This window comes from Mus caroli, unplaced genomic scaffold, assembly GCF_978045245.1.
Source record: "Mus caroli unplaced genomic scaffold, Mus_caroli_1 scaffold_11, whole genome shotgun sequence".
NCBI classification, from domain to species: domain Eukaryota; kingdom Metazoa; phylum Chordata; class Mammalia; order Rodentia; family Muridae; genus Mus; species Mus caroli.
This window is the reverse complement of record NW_028227266.1, coordinates 89148151-89166154: the sequence shown is the minus strand read 5'-3', so window position 1 is coordinate 89166154 and position 18004 is coordinate 89148151. Positions and strand designations below refer to the sequence as shown.

General features: G+C 48.9%; 1 protein-coding gene across 2 annotated transcripts in view; it reads left to right on the top strand.

Moving 5' to 3' along the window:
• The first annotated feature begins 5304 nt into the window (after nt 1–5304).
• Tbc1d2b (TBC1 domain family member 2B) overlaps nt 5305–18004 on the top strand; it is a 67639-nt gene continuing 54939 nt past the window's right edge. For both annotated transcript variants that reach the window (XM_085827891.1, XM_085827892.1), the window contains exon 1: nt 5305–5684. In XM_085827891.1, coding sequence (XP_085684017.1) covers nt 5325–5684 — 360 coding nt within the window. In that variant the 5' untranslated portion in view covers nt 5305–5324. The remainder of the gene's footprint in view (nt 5685–18004) is intronic.

Sequence of the window (18004 nt, the reverse complement as noted above, 5' to 3'; positions counted from 1 at the left end):
AGGCTTGGGCCTCCTGGTAAACTTCTACCCTCATCAGCTCCAAAGAAATCCGGGCCTCTGTCGTCGACAGCTTGGTTCCCCTGACCCTAGGAACTAGGAAGTCATCAGATGTCTTCTCCCTCAGAAGGAGAACCATGAAGAACATAGATTTGCCTACTAGTTTGCTGGGGAAATGAGGCCTCTTGGACAGCGAAGTTAAGTACCCTGAGAGAGTATTCCCCAGAAATTCCCTACCTGCCAGAGAGCCTTACAACAGAGACTAGGCCCAGAGCCAGCACAGGAGCTGCCCCACCCCAGCCAAAGGCACAGAACAGGGACTGGATACGTTTGTGGAATATCTTAGCCACTATGTTGACTTTTAACTGGATGTCAGGGACCTGCCCATGTTTACATTCATTAAGTCAAGTGACTTCAGGACAGTTCCAGGAGGCCACTGTGCTCAACTCTGCTCCATAGCACAGATGAGGAAGCCGAAGGACCAGGGGCCTTATTTTGGCACCCTGCCCCCCACCTCCATCTTTCCTAGTTTCTCTGGGAGCCCTCCTGATTGGGCTTCAGGCATGTTGCTGAATGCTCCTTCAGAACAATGCAGACAGCCTGGAAAACCACTTCCTGCAGCCAAGGAGCCATTACACTGAGAATGGTCTCTTTCTTCCCCTTCCCCTCCCACCCTTCCGATCTCCCAGCCTCCTCCTCTACCACCGATCTCCTCCCCATCAGGCAAGCTTCTTCATACTGTGCCCCAGCCCCCAAGAAGTTAACCAACCCATCTCTGTCTCTCTCTCTCTGCTTCAAGAACAGAGGCCTTAATTGTGTCTCAGTGGCTCAAGAATAAGGATGGCTTCCCAGGCAGGACACAGGGATGATGGCAGCGTGTTACCCCAAAGAAGTCATGCGCAGAAAAACCAAGAGGGCTTTAAGCACAGAGGCTTGCATTGACCTAGGGAACTGCAGAAGACCAACCACACCTCACCCAGCCCCCAGCCCCCAGCCCCCAGCCCCCAGCCCCTAGCCCCCAGCCCCTAGCCCCCAGCTCCACCTAGGCCTTCTGTCAATGTTAGGTCGCAGAGCAGGAGGAATAGGTGCTGGAGGAGACATCATCCATCCATTTCCTGGATATGGGTGGGAATTGGGGGTCCTGTGCAGAGGACTTGCTACACAGTAGGTGGGAATGGGGCAGCATGGAATCTGAGTCTTCTCTACAGCCTCTGGGCCTGCTGTACCCACAGTTTCTCACAGGAGAAACTGGCTGGAGATGAACCCCGGGTGTGTGTGTTCTCTGGGGTTTGCCCAGGGACTAGCCTTGTGTGAGTAAGTTCATCTCCCAAATTTCCTCTTTTCGGTAAACAGTGGTTACTTCCTTCTGGGTGGCTACTTCCTCCTGGTCACTGGGTTTCAAGAAGCTGTCCAGGCACATGTCACAGATGACAGGCCCTCGGACTCCACGTTCAAAATGAGAAAAGCTGAAGCTATGTTTGTTTGGTTTGCACTTTATATAAACTTGTACAAAAGTGTCCAAATTGAATGTTAAAAAAAAAAGAGGTGCAGAGATGAAATAAACCTGGGGGTTGGGGTGGGGGGACATAAAATGAGCCGCAGCCTAGAGTGACCTTAGAGAATGGGTGGGGTAGAGGAATGGGCAGGGTCAAGTTGAATTTGAGTTGATTGCAAAGGCTTGGGCATTCCCCATTGCTCAGGGGAATCCAGACTTTTCTGAGACCCCTGCCAAGACGGTTCTTTACATTGACACTGGGGGTCTCAGGCCTGTGGTTTCAGCCTCCTGAAAGAGCCACAGTTTGGCCAGGCCATACCCAGGCAGGGAAAAAGTCACTTATCCCTTAGAGACTATAGGCTCAGTGTCCTGGTATGCTGGCTTTTGAGAGTGGTGAAATAACTATGTATAAGAAAAACAGCAGTTGTGTTGGTAGATGCCTATAATTGCAGCACTTGGGAGGCAAAGGCAAAAACAAAAGGTCTAGGCTAGCCTGGGCTTCATCAAGAGAAGCTGCCCTGCCCAGCAAAAGACAGAAAGAAAACAGGAATGTATCGACTTCAAAAATCCACAAAGAAGACCAAAATCAAAATTAAACATTGTGTCCATACCTTTACCCTCAAAAGGACACTTTAGACTTTTCTCTTTCAGTTTGGCCAGAATTGCCATGGAGACAAGGTAATGCTCAGCCAGGGGTTGGAGAAACAGACCAACAGGTAAGACTACTCAGTGCTCTTGCGGAAGACCAGGATTCTGTTCCCAGCACGCACGCACGTGGTGGCTCACAACCATCTGTAACTCTGTAACCATCTGTAACTTCTGAGGTCTGCCAGCACCAGGCACACACATGGTGTACATATATATATACACACAGGCAGAACACTCATATGCATGAAATAACATAAATAAATCTCTTTTTAAAAATCAAAAAGGAAATCAAAATAAGCAACTCATCATCATGAAATAACAAAAATATTATGGGATGTTCCATAGAACTTTTTAATTTTCTATTCGTGTTTATGAGTGTTCTCCTGGATGTAACTACAGGAACCAGGCACTTGCAGTGCCCACAGAGGGAGTTAGATCCCCTGGAATTGGAACCCCAGATGGTTGTGAGCCATGTGGGTGCTGGGAATCAAATCTGAGGCCCCCTGTAAGAGCAGCAAGTGCGCAGAACCGTTAAGCCAGTGGTTCTCAACCTGTGGGCCGGGGCCCCTTTGAAGGTCAAATGACCTTTTCACATGGATCCTGCATTTTGAGAACCATAGCTCTAAGCCATTTCTCCAGCCCTAATCTTTGAACCTTTTTAGAGCCAAATTGTGATGATATTTACTCTGGGACATGAGAGCATTTCAGTGTGTTTCCTATGACATAAGGTAAAGTCTCCAAAAGGACGAAGGCAGGGCCCCGCAGCACTAAAGTGGCGTCCCAGTTCCATCCAGTGTGAATGTGCAGGGAATTCAGACATAGCAGAGTCAGGCTGGGACCAGCCTGGGATCCCTTGCCCAGCACTGTCTGCCTGCTCCAGCCTGCCAGCCCAGCTAGCCTCCCAGGGTCGCTCCCTCTGCCCAAGAAGGACGTTATCTCTATATTTGCCAGACATCTATTTCCAAATGCCATCTGCAAAGCTTGAATCTGTCATCTAGGACCGTAATCCAGTGGTAGCCCCGCTTTCTCACAGCCCACTGACTGAGCTGAGACTGGCTGTATCCTTCTGCCACACACATCGCCACTGCCCAGGTCGACTCTTCCCAGCTCTTCCCCTTTCCGTAGCATTTCAGTCATACCCATCCTGAAGGCCTTCTCCACAAGCCAATTAGTCATAGGCCCTTGGATCCACAGAGTGAGGCTCAGATTGAACTTGGTTCCCCTCACTCGCTGGAGCAACCCAGCTGGCACGAAGCACAAAGGACTCTAGCCTACTGTGCAAGTAGACCTGTAGGACTGACGGATTCCTCTCTCTGGATCTGCTTACTGAGGAAGAAGCAACACTAATGACAATAACAATGGCAGTAAATAAAAGACTGCCGCAAAAGGAAGCTAAACAGCCTGATCTAAGCTTCAAATGGGCAGTCTACTTTGGTGTCCTTGTCTTTTCTGGGGTGTGTGCGCATGCGTGCTCACGAAAGAGAGCGCGCACTCGCACATGAACGAATTTAAAATATGCAAAAGGGGGTGCATAGGGTCGGAGAGATGGCTCTGCAGCTAGAAGCACTAGTCCCTCTTGAAGAGGTCTTGGATTTGGTTTTCAGAACCCACGTGGTAGCTCACCATTATCTGTAACTCCAGCTCTATGGGATCATGCACCCTCTTCTAGTGGTATATTTGATATGTCCTCACAAATATAACTAGAATGTCTACTTCTCTTTGGGAAAGGTGAGCTTTGTACTCATCCTTCCTTCGCCTGGAATGCTGTTCCCCTCCTCAGTCTCTAGTTACCGTTCCCCCTCTCATCACGTAGGTCTCTGCTCACGTCTTAAGATCTGCCTCCTCTGACCAACCTACAAAAGTAGCTTACCTTCATCTTCCTTTACAGACTCCATCCTTTTACTATGTTTTGTTTTGTTAAGCACTTAAAAACACCTTGTGAGGTTGTTCTGAGGGTTCAAATAAATTGATACAGGAAGTACTAGGAAGCTGGGTGGGGCTAGCACATTCCCGTAATCCTACCACTTGGGAGGTGGAGGCAGGAAGATATCCAAGGCTCAGTGCCAGCCTAGGCTATGCGGAGAGAACTTGTCTCAGTCCTACGTTCCCGATACTCTCAAGTAATCACTGGTAAGTGATGTCTTATAGTTAGGGTGTCTATTGCCGTGATAAAGAACCAAGACCAAAAAGGCAGGAACCTGGAAACAGGAACTATGGAGGACTGCTCCACACAGCTTGCCCTCTTATGACTTACCCTTCACTGCTTCCCCAGCCTGCTTTCTTACTTCATCCAGGACCACCTGCTCAGGGGTGACACAGTCCACAGTGGGCTGGACCCTCCCACATCAATCATCAATCAAGAAAATGCCTCCCAGACTTGCCAGCTTGTTTTTTTGTTTGTTTGTTTTTCCAATTAAAGTTCCTTTTTCCCAAAGGACTATAGCTTGGGTCAAGACAACAAAACACTACCAGCACAGTGGTATTTTAAGCAGCCATCCTTATTTCCAGGTCATAAGGGCATTTGTGCAGCAAAACAACTTCTATTTGTTTGCCTTTTAAAATGTGTGAATTATTGTTGTGCTTTATGAGAATATAATCTCCATGAGGCTAGGAAGTCACTGCCAAGTCTCCAGTGTGTGAATCCTACACAGAACGCCCTCCACAATTTTTTTTTCATTCAGTGAACAAACCAGGATGTAGAGAGGCAGTACATACTTTGGCTTCCATTCACAAACTCTACAAATATTTACCGAACACCCACTCTGTACCAGGCAACAGGCGCTCTCATTTTCGTAGTATGAGCCTATGACTGGCTGGACACGGATTTTAAAATCAAAGCTTATTCGGAGTTCAGGGCAGTGTTAAATGGACTTTCCTTAGTTTTTTTAGAAACCCACTCGTGGAATCCAGGCTCGCATAAAGAAACAGAACTTTGCCTCCCGGGATAGGGCGGACCTTGAACGCCCAAAAAAACAACTAGTAGAGGACGGGTGGAGTTAGCCTGGATCGCTAAAGAACCCAGGCTCCCCACGCTGCGGGGGCGCGGCGGGGGCGGGACTACAAGTCCCAGGCTGCTCAGCGCGCCACGGCCCTGCGGAGGGCGCGGCGCGGGGAGGTGGGCGCTGCGGCGGCGGCCCGGAGGAGCGCGGGGCGGGAGCGCGGGCGCGGGCGCCGGCGGCAGGCCATGCCGGGGGCCGGGGACGGCGTGGAGGAGAGCTGCAGTGGTGGTGAGGGAGCGGTACCGGGAACAGGCTCGGAGGCTGGGGCGGTGGCGGGACGGGAGCCCTCGCGGCTGTGCGGCTATCTGCAGAAGCTGTCCGGCAAGGGCCCGTTGCGCGGCTACCGCAGCCGCTGGTTCGTGTTTGACTCGCGCCGCTGCTACCTCTACTACTTCAAGAGTCCCCAGGACGCTCTGCCGCTCGGCCACCTGGACATCGCCGACGCCTGCTTCAGCTACCAGGGCCGCGATGAGGCTGCGGAGCCCGGAGCCGATCCGCCCACGCACTTCCAGGTGCACAGCGCCGGTGCAGTCACCGTGCTCAAGGTGGGACGATCACGCCCCGGTGCCCACTCGTGTCCCGCCTGCAGATTTCCCCCTCCACCTTCCTTCCTTGTCCCAAAGGCCTCCCAAGCCTCTCTTTGCCACTGCCTACTCTGATTCCTTCCTCATTCTTATCTTTTTTGCCCTTTACCTGTGCTTGGACTATGAGGCTGAGTCAGGGTTGGGGGCTACACGGCTAATCTTTTGACACTTTGACCCATTATCTTCCTTGCTTCCCTCCTGTGTCCACGCTCACCATCCCTTGGATGCTGTGGGAGACCCTCCCACAGTTGCAGGCTTCCACTCTCCATCCCTGCCTTTATAACTCCTCCTGTGACCTTGGGTCCTCTGAAAGACCCCTCTGTGCTTCAGCTGCCTGCTCTGTAAAGTGGGGACAACAGTATTGGGATTAAGTGGTTTCCACTCTAAAGTGTTTAGTAAAGGTGGTACATTGAGTGCTATAGCCAGAGGCAAGTGATACCAGGGCCCCGGGAACTAATTTGCCACAGCCCCCTCTAGAGAGGTCAGGGGTACTCCAGCAGTGCCCACTCTTGCTTCTTGGAAAAGGTGGGAAGGGTTGCTTCAGCTTATGGGAGGCTTCCTTAGGCTTCCCCAGAGAGATTTGAGTATTGGAGGCTTGGCAATGGTCACCAGTCCTGGGGCAGCATTTCCCTGTTGCTGAGAGTTCTAAAGGCCAGGACCTTGACATCTCCTAAGAATGGTCCTGTTTGGAGCACCCAAGGGCCTGGACCCCTGGCCTAGGGCTGGGCTGCCTCTCACTCTGGGCCTTGCTCCCTGCTTGGTTCCCTGAGTCTCCACCCTCCCTTTTTCTGGCTTCTCTTCCGACTTGCAAGCTGGGCTTTCTCCAGAGCCACAGGGCTGGGCTTGAAGCAGCAGCCCTCTCAAAGCTGGCCAAGTGGAGAGTGGCCTTGTGAGCATTGCAACTAACTGTTCCTGAGCTCTGCAGACTGTGCAGCAGCTGGAGCTGTTCCCTGAACCCCTTTCTCGGAGCTTTGTCGACTCAGCAGAGTCTGACTGGGGGGACTGGAGTGGAGGGGGAGAGGGGGTGCTGTGATGTTTTGCCCTCCCCACCCCTCAGCAGATGCATAAAATGTTTCTCTAAAGGAAGCCAAGCAGGCCTGCAGTTCAACTTGAGGTAACTCAGTGTCTGTGTAAACTTGGGACTGGCTCCCAGAGCGTCCACAGGGAGCTTTGTCAGAGGCAGATGCTTGCCCTCTGTGTACATGTGGACCCTGGTGAATTTCCGGTGGAATTGCCTGTGAAAAAAGAAAACTGAGCTTCCTGTTTCAGATTCTCTCAGATAGCTTTAGAACTCTCTCCCTACCAGGTCTTTCGTTTTTTCAAAAGCATCTAAGCAGTGGCAGCGTCTGCCTAAGTGAAGTTACAGTGGTTAATGTACGGCTTTGGACGTGGATGGATTTGAACTTGCAGCCTGAGTCATCGACCATGTGTACTGGACACCTTTTTATCACTTCTCTGTCTAGTTCCTGCTTTGGTCTAATGGGAATTTCACCTTCCCCCCGTGGATGGCAGCAAGGGCTCTAGGAGACATTGTGGGAAAAGGCTGGCACGTTGTGAGCACTACCTGGCAGACATCTAAAACAGCAGGCACTGTCTTTGGCCGAATATGTGGTATAGTCTGTTGAATTAAATATTAATTGGGTACTACTTAACCATAGTCATTCTGGTCATATAACGGAATGTTATGGGTAATAAGCAGGAAATCAGAGTTGTAGGTGTCAGTCTGTCTATCTGTCACAAATGTAAAACTGAGCAAGGAATAAGTTACAGAAGTGATACCTTTTATGTAAGGATTAAGACGTTTATGTGAAGCATGAACCTTGAGGATCTGTGCTGTGCCCTGCAGGGATTGGGAAGCTACGTCATAGTGACAAGCCCTGGTTTCAGGGTGGTAGATAACTCTGATAGGAAGATAGGATTATGGAAGGGGATGGATACTCTAGGGCTTCTACTCTGGTTCTGCAAGGCATTTCACCTGAGACTGGGTCATAGCTGCACCAGGCTTGATTGTGTTTTACAACGCATCCGTCCATAGCCCTGGTCAGCCTTGCACTCAGAGTTTCAGTGCCTCTGCCTCCTGAGAGCAAAGATTTAAACTTTTTATTTTATTTTACATATATGAGTATATGTATATGTCCTGGTTCCTGCAGGGGTCAGAGAAGAAACCTTAAAACTGGAGTTAATTACAGTTGTGAGCTGCTGTGTGGGTGCTGGGAATTGAACCTGGGCCCTCTGTAAAAGCAGGTGCTCTTAAGCTATTACACTTCTGGCCCGATACTGTTTTGTTTTGCCTTTTTAGGAGGGGGAGGGGGACACGTTCTCATGGGTTACTGACCCACCTGATTTTCATTCAGAATTTCACAGGCTTCATGAATATTCATGCAGACCCTTTTTTTTTTAACTTATTTTTATTTTATGCCTACATTTATGAAAGTGTGTCATGCCTCTGTGTGTGTGTGTGTGTATGTGTGTGTGTGCTGTGCCTGTGAAGACCAGAAGACTTATTCAGCTCTCCTGGAAGCAGAGTTACTGACAGTGGTGAAATACCAGGGAGTTGCTAGGAACTGAACCCTGGATCTCTAAGAGCAAGCGCAGCTCTTAACCCCTGAGCTGTTTCTTCAGCCCTCATGCAAGACAGTTTCCTATGGAAAGTTAGAGTGTTGGTCTGACAGAGGTGGTGGGAATGGGAAAAGGCAGGGCTTTCCTGAAGAGAAGGGCGTCTGAGATTCAGGGGCCCGAGTCAGGGTGGCTTTGTTCTTTAAGTGGATTTTAAGAGACTGGGAAGAACTGCTTAAGAGGACCAAAATTTGATCCCCAGCACCCAAGTAAAAGCTGGGCATGGCATCAATGTACCTATAATCCTGCTGGAGAGAAACAGGATCCCTGGAGCTCCCTGGCTAACCAGTCTAGTCAACTGAGGGCTCTAGGCACAGCAAGAGACCCTATATCAAAACATCCAACATTAATTAATCTCTCTCTCTCTCTCTCTCTCTCTCTCTCTCTCTCTCTCTCTCATAAGCATAGGGACAGGCACATACATACATACATGCATACATATACACACAAGGAGAACTTCAGGACACAGTGGTTCCTCCTGAGCTGCTAGAGTAAAAAATGTACATTGGAAAATCGGGAAAAGACTGGTCATCCTCCTCCTCATGTGATCTGATTCCCGTGAGCATGAAAGCTTAACACAAAGGCCAGGAGAGACCGTGGTTTCCAAAGAGCCGGTGAGGGCTTATCCCTGCTCCAGTTCAAGTCTGCATATAACTACATGCGCCATTTCTTCTGGAAAGGAGGAGTTAAAAAGAGAAGAAAATCAGTGATTTGCTTATTACGTATCATCATGTGTTTCTTATTTTAAGCATCTTGCAGCCTTCTCCGGAGAAGCTGTGGCTTCGTTGGGCTTTTTCAAAATGCCTGACTGCTTAAGTCTTAATGAAAGCTGAGACTGGAATTTCTTGGTAAACTCCTCTATTCTTAAAGTCAGGGATCTGGTCCAGAGCCCTATTTTACAGATGCAGGAAAGGAGGCCTGAGAAGGGGCTAGGATCTGCCTGAGATCACGAGGCTAGACTCAGGCCATCCGAAAGCAGAGTCTCTGGCAACAGAGAGTGTTCAAGTCCCATTATCTGCTTTGGCAAATCTTCTCTCCAGACTTTGGGTTCTGTCTTGTTTTGGATTAGGTAAAGTATAGTGGCTTTCCGCCTTCACTCAGTCCCTTGTAATGCAGCGAGTACCTAGAACCTTGTCCTGTCAGGTTCTGCTATCTGGAGGCATTTTAGCTTTAATGTGGAAGCTACTGCAAAGGCCTAGAAGAAGCAGGTGCTTCCTGTAGAGTGTATGCCGGGTGCTAGAGGCTTCTTTTCCAACTTTCCTGGGACCAGAGGCATACAGATATTTCTAGATTTGAACTTGTATTGGGAGTTAAGAAAGCATGTGACTGAATGTGGGCAAAATTAGGACAACCTTGCCCCAACTGATCTCTGCAGTCCTTGGAGCAGGGTACATCATCATAGTGGCCACAAATGAGTTCCCCTCCATGTTCTCCCTTTCTTGTAAGCATTTAGTGCTCACGTGGACATGTGTGTGTTGCCTGTTCATTTCCGAATCACACGTAACTGAACAACTATGCATCCCTACCCTTCAGCCCCATTTTGTGAGAGAAGTGCCCATTCCCTGGAGCTGAGCAGCTCTCAGCTTAATGACAAACATTTGTTGGTGTGGGTAATCACAGTGTGCTCGACACAGAATAGATGTGGTAAACCAGTCTTCCTTGCTGAATGCTTCTGCTAAGCTGTTCTGCACTCAGGCGTCTGTGTAAGGTCGTGAAGCATTATTTAAATCTTAAGATGTGGGAACTTGGCTTTTCATTGATGTGTTATGGTTTCTCAGGGAGTCAGTTCCTTAAAGGCAGGCATATCTGTTCAAGTTCCTAAGATAGTAGCTTTCTTCTCTCCCTGCCTCTTACATACTCCTTGTTGTGGGGAGTCTCTACCATGCCATGTCTAGTCTAGCTCTCTGCCAACTTTTCAGAACAGTGCCTGACATAAACTAGCTCTGTGCTGTAGACTGAGTGAATATTTATTATCTTTCTCAAAGTTGATATGGAATGTGGGTCTTCATAATTTTTTTCCTTTTTGCCTCTGTAAGGTCAGAGCATAAAAGTGTCCTTCCTCAAACATTGAATGAAGACTGGTTGTGTGTTAGACACAGGAAGTGCCAGATCAAAGATTCATATGTCCTTGCCAGTCACTGATGTCTTGGCATTCAGAACTATGAAGAATAAATTTTTGCTTAAGCCACTCAGTCTATGACAGCAGTATCGCCATCATCATCACCATCTTCATCTGCATGTGTGTGGGGTGTGTGTGTGTGTGTGTGTGTGTGTGTGTGCATGGCATATGCATGTGAGTGTTTATGCAAACAGAAGCCAGGAGGACATTTGGGGCATCTTCCTTTATTGCTGTCTGCCTGTTCCCTTGAGACAGGGTTGTTCACTGAAGCCAGTAAGTTCTTGGGATCTGCCTTTTTGTATCATACCCACCCCAACACATGCACATGCACACACACAGGGTCACAGAATACTAGGGTTACAGTCATATACTGCCATGCCCAACTTTTTACGTGGGTGCTAGAAATTCAAACTCAGGTCCTCATAGTTGCATAGCAAGCTGAGCCCTCTCCACAGCTCCAGTGGAGGTCCCTCCCACCCATCCACCCCCACCCCACCCCCTGTACCTAAACTAAAACAAGGAACCCAAGCCGACCTTTGTTACCTGAAAGGAAGTCATTATCACCAGTAAGCATGGATATTAATGTGACCTCTGACCCTTTAGAAGTGATCGTCTAGAACTTTCAAATGTACAGATGTTTTAAAAACATGTTTGCCACACATCATGAGAGTGGCTGCCATTCAGTAAAAGGCCAGGAAATGTCACAGGCAGTCGACATCCAAAAGAAGGTTCTGATTTAGCCCTCCCCAGAGGGAAGAGTGTGCAGTCCGTCCTGTATGTGGGAGTTTGTGGTGTCTTCTCTGCCCACGGTTTGGACTCTGGGGATACTGTTCTAGCAAGAGCACACTGTTTTACGGAAAGGGGCATAGTGTAAATACTTGAGGCTGCACAGGCCACGCCATCTCTGTCATTACTCTGTCCTGTTGTAGTCCAGACACAGGCTATGCTGGGTATAGCTGGGTTCCCAAAATTTTAATTTCACATAATTCATGTAATATTCTTATGTCTCAAAAGATTTTTCTTCTGATTTTTTTTCCTAACCATTTACAAATGCTCTTTTTAAAAACTCTGTTGCTCTTGGGCAACACCAAAGTAAACAGCATCTGGTCCTGAGGAGGGAGGACTCCCACTGTAGGGTCACTGGCCCTGAGGAGGGAGGACTCCCACTGTAGGGTCACTGGCCCTGAGGAGGGAGGACTCCCACTGTAGGGTCACTGGCCCTGAGGAGGGAGGACTCCCACTGTAGGGTCACTGGCCCTGAGGAGGGAGAACTCCCACTGTAGGGTCACTGGCCCTGAGGAGGGAGGACTCCCACTGTAGGGTCACTGGCCCTGAGGAGGGAGGACTCCCACTGTAGGGTCACTGGCCCTGAGGAGGGAGGACTCCCACTGTAGGGTCACTGGCCCTGAGGAGGGAGGACTCCCACTGTAGGGTCACTGGCCCTGAGGAAGAAGGACTCCCACTGTAGGGTCACTGGCCCTGAGGAAGAAGGACTCCTACAGTAGGGTCTTGTTTAGACCCAGCCATGTTCCCTTTGCCTCATTGGACTTACAGCAGGTTTCAGGTCTCTACTTCTAAGAGCTGGAGCAGTCAGTGAATGGTAAGCAGACATTGATGACTGTTCTCCCAGCTGGCTGTCTTCATCCATCTGGACTGCTATAGCATCCTGTACACTAAGTAGCTTACAAATATCTGAAATGGGTTACTTACAGTTGTAGGGCCTGGGACACTACTGGCAACATTTTAAAATTAAATGTTAAGTGTATAAATGGATAGAGAAAATGTGTCCCAGACAGTGAGGTTTTGTTGAGTCATGAAGAATTAAATTGCGTCATTTGCAGGAAAATGGATTGATGTAGAGAATGCCATGCTAAGCAAAATAACCTAGACTCAGAAAGAAAAAAATGTCACATGTTCTCTCTCATGTGAAATCTAGAATTAAAACATTATGTGTGTGTACAAGGTTACATATGTGTGTTTGTGCATATACATACATGTATGAAACGTGTATATGAATGAGAGGAAACATGAAAGAAAGGGAACGACTTGGGAAGAGGAAGGGACTCAGTGGGAGGGGACTAAAAAGAGTATTGGGGGATGGTGGAAATACATTGTGTATATATAATATGAAAGTCATAATGAAACCTATTGATTTTTAAAATACGACTGATATATGCTAAAAGTATAAATGCTAAAAGTAAATTTTTTAAAGTAGATAAATGTAGAATTGGAGATATCTCCAACTGTAGTTTCTAAAGTGTCTTTGCTTTGTCATGGCTAAGAGTGCTGACACCTGTGGTGATAGCCTGAGAGGACCTGCCCCGCCCTGCCCCGCCCTGCCCCGCCCTGCCCCGCCCTGCCCCGCCCTGCCCCTCCCTGCCCGGCCCCAGACTTCTCTTCCTGATGCCGGGTGTTTCACATTTTTTCCTCCTGTGTACATAGCCAGTTCCTTTCCTCTTCCAAGATAACTGTCTCCTGGGAAATAGAGGGGTCACTGTGGTGGCTTGAATGAGAATGGTCCCCATAGGCTCATATATTTTAATGCTTGCTCCCCAGTTGATGGAAGTAGGATTAGGAGGTGTGTCCTTGTTGGAGGAGGTGTGTCACTGGGAGTGGGCTTTAGGGTTTCAAAGTCAGCTCTCCCTGCCTCCAGGTTGTCTTCTTATTGTGTGTGCTCTCAGCTACTGCTGCAGTGCCATGCCTGCCTGCCTGCTGCCATGCTCCCCTCCATGGTGGTCATAGACTCTATTACCTTCTTGAACCCTGAGCCCCCAATTAAATGCTTTCTTTTGTAAGTTGCCTTGGTCTTGATATTTTGTCACAGCAATCGGAAAATTAACTAAAAGGAGTACCAAGTGTACTTGATACTGATTTCCTCCTGGACAAAGGATCTGCAGGGGATGATAGGGTCTCCTGGTTGAACCACTCAACAATAAGCCACTGGTTGCAGCCTTCCCATCTCTAGTTAGAACAGAGTACAAACAGTAACCCTCTTCCTCCCAAAAGGACGGGAGGACCCTATTGATGTACAAATGATTCTCCGACTGGGAAAGGGAAAGGAGTTTTGGTTAAGAATTTGGTGTGAGTGGGATTTTCCCTAAGTCCTCACAGGCCAGGGAGGGCTCTGCTGGGTTTAGTTTGCTTTCGTGGGATGCCTGCAGTGTGGTCATCGGGAGTTGGGAAGTGATGATACCTCTGAGTAGTTTTCTGTAAATCCCCTCCACCAAAAGCACTCGATTCGGATAATGCCCTGGGACTGGAAAGCTATAGGGCCTTCTGCAGGCAAGAGGCCAAGAGGGCCCGGAGGACTGTCTCACCAGGATTTTCACTTCTGTGCTAGGGATCCTTATGCTGGCACAGCAAGCACTTAACTAACACTGAGCCATCTCCCTAGCCTCTGTCTAACTTCATCAAGAAAAATCCCTGGGGAGAAGATGAGCCAGGAGATTTAGGCTTTGGTGTAATGGTGGAGCTGCCTGATGACCTAGTGCCTCTTGGGTGTGCAGAAACGTCCCCAGGGAGATGAGAGTCTGAACCATCTAATGAGGTTTTATCCCGAGTTTGGCTCAACTTTTGCAAAGATTGTATGGAGAAGAGGAATTGGGGGGCTTCAGGAAGGGGACCCTCTGGCCTCCTCTGCTTTCACTACTGGGCCTTTCTTGCAGCAGAGTGCCTCAAGCCAGCCCAAGGGCTTCTGCCTGGTGGAGGGCCGGCTAGTGTTATCAGGATGTTGATCTTGGATTAAAGGAATTACTTCTAGGCAGCCAGCCCAGTTTGGGAAGACTGTGTTGGGAAGGTGGCCTGACTTTCTAAATGTGATTGCCGCCAGCTACTTACCCAGCAGGCCTTATAGGGCCAGGTCCTGATGGGTCTCCAGCTGGAGTCAACTATCACCTCTGGCCTCAGGGAGCCTTATCTTGTGTGTACACTGGAACGTGATCAGGGCACTGTCGTTAAATGGCTCTGTGGTCTGGAGGAGGTCATTCTGTGTTGGTGCTCTGCCCGTTGCTCCAAAGTCAGATCTAGAGAGTCCCCTGAGATAAGCCTGCCCTTCCCCTGCATATAACACACTGAGGAAAACGATTCCCCGCTGTGACTTCGTCTTAGAGCTAAACTCTCCTGCAGACACATGGTCCACTCTGTTGGAGGATACCTAGTAAATCCATTACTAGGAAATCAGGCTTATGTTCTAACAGTCTTATACATACTCTCAGCTGTTCTTTTAACTCTTTGTTTTAGACATAAATTGAGGAAGCTTAATTGCACAACGTTTGGAAATGGACGGTAGAGATTATAAACTTCCAGTGGGAGCTGACCAAACAGAAGCAGGGATGGGTCTGTGCCCCATCCCTCTCCTACGCCTTTGTGATAAAGTGTTTACCAAAGGAAGTAGGCTTTTGGCTAGAGCAAGTCCTCTAACCGTAAGAAGGGAACTTAACAGTTTACCAAACTCTCACATGTGCCGTTCCAGAGGTAACAGGCTAGCAAGACTTTTCCTGTCCTTTGAAGAAATGTGGCTTCCTCAGAACAGTGGTCCTGGAAATGGCTATGTAGAGCAAGTCTCCGATGCTGTGGAAGGGCAATGGTGGGCTTCCTGCCCTCCTGGAGACTTGGCCATGCTCAGTAGGCCAGTATAGGCTTCAACAGTCTGCATTTCCAGTGGATATCCCCGCCCTTCTGCTGTAGATCTCTGGCCTCTCCTCTCTGCTTTGTGGGTCACGAGTGACTGTTCTTTGGGGTACTGTTTGATGATGGCCATGATGTCATAGGGCACCTTGGGAGAGCCGTTACTCCTTCCATTACATGAGTTCCGGGGATGGACTTCGGTCACCTTCTCTCTGGCCTTTGATGGTAAAGCAAATGATCAGAACCACGTGGGTGGAAACAGTGAAGTGTGGGCCCTTTCTTCTCAGGTTAGCAGTCTGTGGTTTGCAGCTGCAGTCGGCTTTGCATTCTGGGTCTCTGTGCTCTGGGAGGAGGCAGTGTTGGAGCAGGGCTGTCCAGCAGGCTCCTGGCTCAGGCCACAGGAGTTCCTACTTGACTTTGCAGTGTCAGAGCCACCATAATGGAGCTCTCTTGGAAGCTTCCCGTGCTCCCTTCCTCTGGAACTGAAAGCATTTGACAGGCTTTGCCGTTTCCTGAGAGGAAGAGCAGGCCCAGGGAGTGGCCTTGCCCGTGCAGGCATCCTGAAGAACCTTGCCTGCGTGGACAGCCCGAGATGAGATGTAGTTCGGCCAGCACCTCACAGGCTGGCCGTGTCTGCTGCACCTATGCCTTCATACTTTCAGCCTCTCTTCTGATTTGCTAGTGGACTTTCTTCTAAGTCCATCACCAGCAATTGCCCTTCCCCCAACAGCAGGGTCCCACTGCGGCCCAGGCTGGCCTGGAACTCGCCACGCCGCCCATGTTAACCTCAGCCTCTCAGCAGTGGAATGTTGGGATTACAGGTGTGAGTCCCTGTACTTGGCTGCCATCTATAATGGTATCAAGTTAAAGGTCCTTTAAGAAACTGCTTTTCTCTTGAAGATTTTTTTTTTAATATGGAACACCTCACAGGTTGACTTACCATTTCTTCATGGGGCCACACCAATATTCTGTTGGTCTAGTGTTAGCCTATGTGCTGCCCAAGCTAGCACAAGCATTTGCTTTGAGAAGCGTACTGCTCGGATGCTGAGGGCAGCAGCACCATCCAGCTGGGCACCCATCAGTAAGTAAGAAGCACAGAAAGTGTCCAGCCTTCACAAAGGAGCTGGCTTAGAGTTCAAGTGGTTATTTTCATAAGATATGTGAAAATGCTAACTTCTATGAGCAATTTAAAGACTTATCCAATGAGATTTTATTGTTTTCACTAGCAGTGTGGAGTAGGTGAAATCGCATCTTGTCCTCTGAGGAGCAGAAGGCCCATTATTAGCTGCCTCAGCCTCTCACTTGGGCTCAAAAACCTTCCAGAGGAAGCATGTATTTTTCCATTAGTATGGACCACGATCCCTTGAGATTGTTGCTAGGCTCATACATGATTGTGAAACACTCAAAAGAAAACATTGGAAACTGAAGTCTGTTAGACTTGGGATGTTGTCTGCCATCCATCTTAACTTTGTTTTGTATTATCAGACTTAACAGCTTTTATTGCTTATTGGGAAAGTTCCTTGGAAATGAGTATAATCTTTCTTAAGTTGAAGACGTGAGATCCTTCCCATTAACTGCCATTACAGCCGTTAGGAACGGTGGGTAAAACCTTTCCTGTGGTGTATGCAGCTTCCTAGTATGCAGACTTCACCCATCTGCATGTGTGTCCTTCTGTCTCACTTCTGTGTTACTGTTGAATCTGCTGTTGCAGCTCTTAAATGCAGTGGGACCTGACCCCTGAGGAGGAAGTCAGATCTTATGCAGATCCGAAGCCACTGTCACGAATAACGAGCTCATTGGAGAAATGAAAGATTGGCTCTGTGGGGGACGTGGGATGCTGAGGTAGTTAGGTGGGAGGTAGTGTTGTGGAAGCAGAACTGACGTGCTCATCCATTGTGCAGGAGGAAGGACATGGTCCTGCGGTGTAGGCAGTGTGGGCTCTGTCCCTGGCCAGATAAGTTGGCCTTTGAAAACTTCCAAGGGTTTGGAAAGGGAAGCCTAGAAACAGCCATCCAGTTGGAGGGCCTGCTGCAGAGGCGTGGCTAGTTTAAGAGCTTGGTCAGGGTATCAGCAGATCTGGTGGGCCTGCTCTGTGTGAACATTTAAACGTGATCTAAAGATTGCTTGCTGCTTTCCATTTCTCTTCATTGTATTTTTAAACATCTGTTTATTTTATGTGTATGAATGTTTTTGCCTGCTTGTATATCTGTGCACCATGCACATGCCTGGTACTCTCAGATGTCAGAACAAGGTGTTGGGTTCCCCGGAAATAGAACTACAAATGGTTGTGTGCTGCCTTGCGGGTGTTGGGAATTGAACCATGTTTGCTACCAGAACAAGTGCTCTCCACCACAGCCCTGCTGCTTTCCATTTTTAAACCATGTCCTTAAGTAGAACTGTGGTTGCAAGCACCCAGTGAAAGCACCTCGTGGACTGGTACTCTTTCTCTCTCAGCGCCAGGGTACCATGCCTGTGCTCCAGAACTGAGGCCCTGTGCACTGGTTGATGACTGTGTGGCCTCTGGTGTGCCCCTAAAACCAGCACCGTCGTAGGGTTTTAAGTTAAACTTCAGTGTGGTTCAAGGTCATCAACCTTTCAGCGTTTGAGAAAAGCCATAGAGGAACTTCTGCTTCCTGCTGAAGTACAGAGAATGGAGTCTGTCTTAGGCAGACTCTCATCCTCCTTAGGAGTGGGGCATGCAGACTTTGAGTTTGAGAGTGGCAGGATACTGGCTGAGAAAGCTGGGTAAACAAAACACCCCGCCCCGGTGAGTGTAGCGCCTGTCAAGTCAGACCAGCACCCGGGAGCAGGATGCTAGGGAGCAGGATGCTAGTGCAAGCCTTACCCAGCTCGCAGGCAGGGATGTGGGGATGCTTAGGCTCCATGCATAGGCAGGCAGATGATGCTGTTTGGGGAGAGT